The 3,225-nt window shown below is 46.4% G+C and overlaps 1 protein-coding gene across 1 annotated transcript; it reads right to left on the bottom strand.

Annotated features, from left to right (window-relative positions):
- Positions 1 to 1,233: 1,233 nt before the first annotated feature.
- Positions 1,234 to 1,887, bottom strand: LOC105549658 (methyl-CpG-binding domain protein 3-like 1). Its single transcript, XM_011994280.1, has one exon. The coding sequence runs from the start codon at positions 1,866 to 1,868 to the stop codon at positions 1,266 to 1,268; it is 603 nt and encodes a 200-aa protein (XP_011849670.1). The 5' UTR covers positions 1,869 to 1,887; the 3' UTR covers positions 1,234 to 1,265.
- Positions 1,888 to 3,225: the final 1,338 nt, after the last annotated feature.

The raw sequence follows: 3,225 nt of genomic DNA, 5'->3' as shown, positions 1-3,225 counted from the left end.
CGTAAATCCGGGAGGCGGAGCTTGCAGTGAGCTGAGATCCGGCCACTGCACTCCAGCCTGGGTGACAGAGCGAGATTCCGTCTCAAAAAAAAAAAAAAAAAAAATTAGCCAAGTGTAATGGCATGTGCCTGTAGTCCCAGTTACTCAGGAGGCTGAGGCAGGAGGATCACCTGAGCCCAGGAGTTCAAGACTACAGTGAGGTTTTGTTTGTTTGTGATTGTTTGTCTGGTTTGTTTTTTGTTTGTTTTGTTTTATGGGTTTGTTTTTTGTTTTTTGTTTTTGAGACAGAGTCTTGCTCTGTTGCCCAGGCTGGAGTGCAGTGGCATGATCTCGGCTCACTGCAACCTCTGGCCTCCTGGGTTCCAGTGATTCCCCTGCCTCAGCCTCCCAAATAATTGGGACTACAGGTGTATATCACCACAACCAGCTAAGTTTTATATTTTTTGTAGAGACAGGGTTTCACCATGTTGGCCAGGCTGGTCTTGAACTCCTGATCTCAAGCAATCTGCCCATCCCAGCCTCCCAAAGTGCTGGGATTACAGGCTTGAGGCACCATACCTGATCTGCAGTGAGTTATGATGGCACCACCACACTCCAACCTGGACTACATACATACATACATAGTAAATAAATATGAGTATAACATGAAAAAGAAAAATCTCCTTTCCCTGCCCACCTGAAACCCGATCTCTCACCTGAAAAAGAAATTACTGTCTTTAGTCCCCTGTGTCACACAAAGGAGTTTAATTTTTTTGTTTTGTTTTGTTTGTTTTGTTTTTGAAATAGAGTCTCGATCTGTCACCCAGGCTGGAGTGGAGTGCCACGATCTCGGCTCACTGCAGCCTCTGCCTCCCAGGTTCAAGCGATTCTCCTGCCTCAGCCTCCCAAGTAGCTGGCATTACAGGTGCCTGCCACCACATCCAGCTAATGTTTTTATTTTTAGTAGAGACTGCGGTTTCACCATGTTGGCCAGGCTGGTCTTGAACTCCTGGCCACAAGTGATCGCCCGCCTCAGCCTCCCACAGTGCTGGGATTACAGGCATGAGCCACTGCGCCCTGTTCTGAGCTTACTTACTTAGGTGCTCTTAGGTGCTCACTCAGCCTAATTTTTTTTTTTTTCTTTTTTAAGTATTGGCATATTTTAAAGTTTCAAGAGCTTAAAGCAAAAAAAAACAAAAACACAAACAAAACAAAACAAAACAAAAACCTCATTGTGAACACTGTAAAGAGATGTTAATAAAGGATTACGCTTTATTTCATCTGCACTATCTTCTCTTTTTTTCATAGCTTTTTTCAGGACAGCCTTCTTGGCCTCTCACTTTCTCCGCCTCATTAGCGAGTCCATCCGCAATCAATGCTATTGCGAGTCGCTCTCTGACTGTCTTCACTTTCCATTCCTGTTTCCTGATATCTTCCTCGGTGACCAGAAATTGTTGGCAGAGGAGCTGCGAGATACCCACTCCCTCTCTGGGAATTATCTCCACCACATCTGAAGAGCAGGCAAGGTGGGGCATGGGGCAGGAGTGCTCCAGACCACCGGCAAGATCCCCCAGCAGAGATCCACCTGTGTAACTAGGGACAAGTTTTTGCAAAGTATTGGCAAGATCCAAAGTGCTTAAAAGTTCCCCTGCGCTGCTGTAAGCCTGCAGTCCTTGCAGTCTCTTCTGCCAGCAGACCTGCTGAGGCTTCTCCAAGCTCTCCTCCCATTGATGGTATCTGACCTCATTGCCAGGATGGGGTGTAATTCTCGTAACTGGACTCTTGAATGTGTAATTGGACATTCTCAGAGGGATTGAGGTGTTCAAGCCAGGCTTTGATTTGCATTGGTTTACACAGTCACGTTGCTTCCTCTGTGAACTCTTGCCCATCACGCTTCTTTTCCTCTTACACTATTAAAATAAATCATGAAATGGGGTGAAATTGATGAATGAAGCCTGTCTTCTCAGGACAAGGATCTCAGCTGTTTTGGACTTTCATCCTTCCTCTCTCCCTCTGGAGATAGGTCTGACCTGCTTCCTGGGACATCGTCAGGCAGATTTGAGTCAGCACAGAAAGTTCAAGGTCAAAATTCTCCTTCATCATCCTGCAAACCCCCTCCTTGTTTGAGTACTATTTTATTCTCTTTCTGCCCTTGTCACTCTTAAATGCTCAAGTCCTGATACTCCCTCTCATGATGCACATGGCAGTCTTTTACTAAATCTCAAATCTTGCCTTTTGTTTTGTTTTGTTTTCTTTTCTTTTTGGTCCCACTCCGTCACTCGGGCTGGAGTGCAGCGGTGCAATCACAGCTCACTGCAGCCTTTACCTCCCCAGGCTCAAGTGATCCACCCGCCTGAGCCTCCCGAGTAGCTGGGATTACAGGCGTGCATCACCATGCCCGGCTAATTGTGGTTTTTGTAGAGACGAGGTTTCACCACCTTGTCCAGGCTGGTCTGGAACTCCTGAACTCAATGATCCTCCCACCTCGACCTCCCAAAGTGCTGGGATTACAGGCATGGGCCACCATGCCCAGCCCAAATCCTGTCATTCTTATGCATTACTTGACTGTTCATCTGGTTAACAACTGACCTCTTGGTTTGCACAGTTCCTGCAGCTTGTAAGTCAATAATGAAATTATCAACTGCTCTGCTCTTCGAGCCTTAATCCCACACCCCAGACATTTTCAGCAACCCAAACGGCCACGCTCAAAAATAAATAATTCAGGCCCGGCACAGCGGCTTATGCCTGTAATCCCAGCACTTTGGAAGGCCGAGGCAGGCGAATCGCTTGAGGTCAGGAGTTCAAGACCAGCCTGGCCAACATGGTGGTGCGCATCTGTACAAAAAATACAAAAATTAGCTGGGTGTGGTGGTGTGCATCTGTAATCCCAGCTACTCGGGAGGCTGAGGCAGGAGAATCGCTTGAACCCAGGAGCTGGAGGTTGCAGTGAGCCAAGATCGCACCACTGCATTCCAGTCTGGGCGACAGAGCGAGACTGTCTCTAAATAAATAAATAAATAAATAAACCAGAAAACTTATTCACTCACTATAAATTTCTGATTTCCAGTATTTTTAATTCAAACACCCATACCATAGATACCTGTTCTTGAAGAACACACCTTGAGGAACAGGTATCTATGATTTGGATATTTGAATCACTCCAGACCTCCGTATCTTCACCTTCCTCTCTCTCCTCTGATTCCTAGCACTCTTGGATTCTGCAGTCTGTGACCTCAATATTTCCCT

This window comes from Mandrillus leucophaeus, unplaced genomic scaffold (genome assembly GCF_000951045.1).
Source record: "Mandrillus leucophaeus isolate KB7577 unplaced genomic scaffold, Mleu.le_1.0 Scaffold451, whole genome shotgun sequence".
NCBI classification, from domain to species: domain Eukaryota; kingdom Metazoa; phylum Chordata; class Mammalia; order Primates; family Cercopithecidae; genus Mandrillus; species Mandrillus leucophaeus.
This window is presented reverse-complemented; position numbering and strand designations above follow the sequence as displayed.

What these genes read in the sequence shown, in the direction of transcription:
- LOC105549658 (XM_011994280.1), bottom strand. Translation starts at nt 1,868, where the DNA reads ATGGGCAAGAGTTCACAGAGGAAGCAACGTGACTGTGTAAACCAATGC.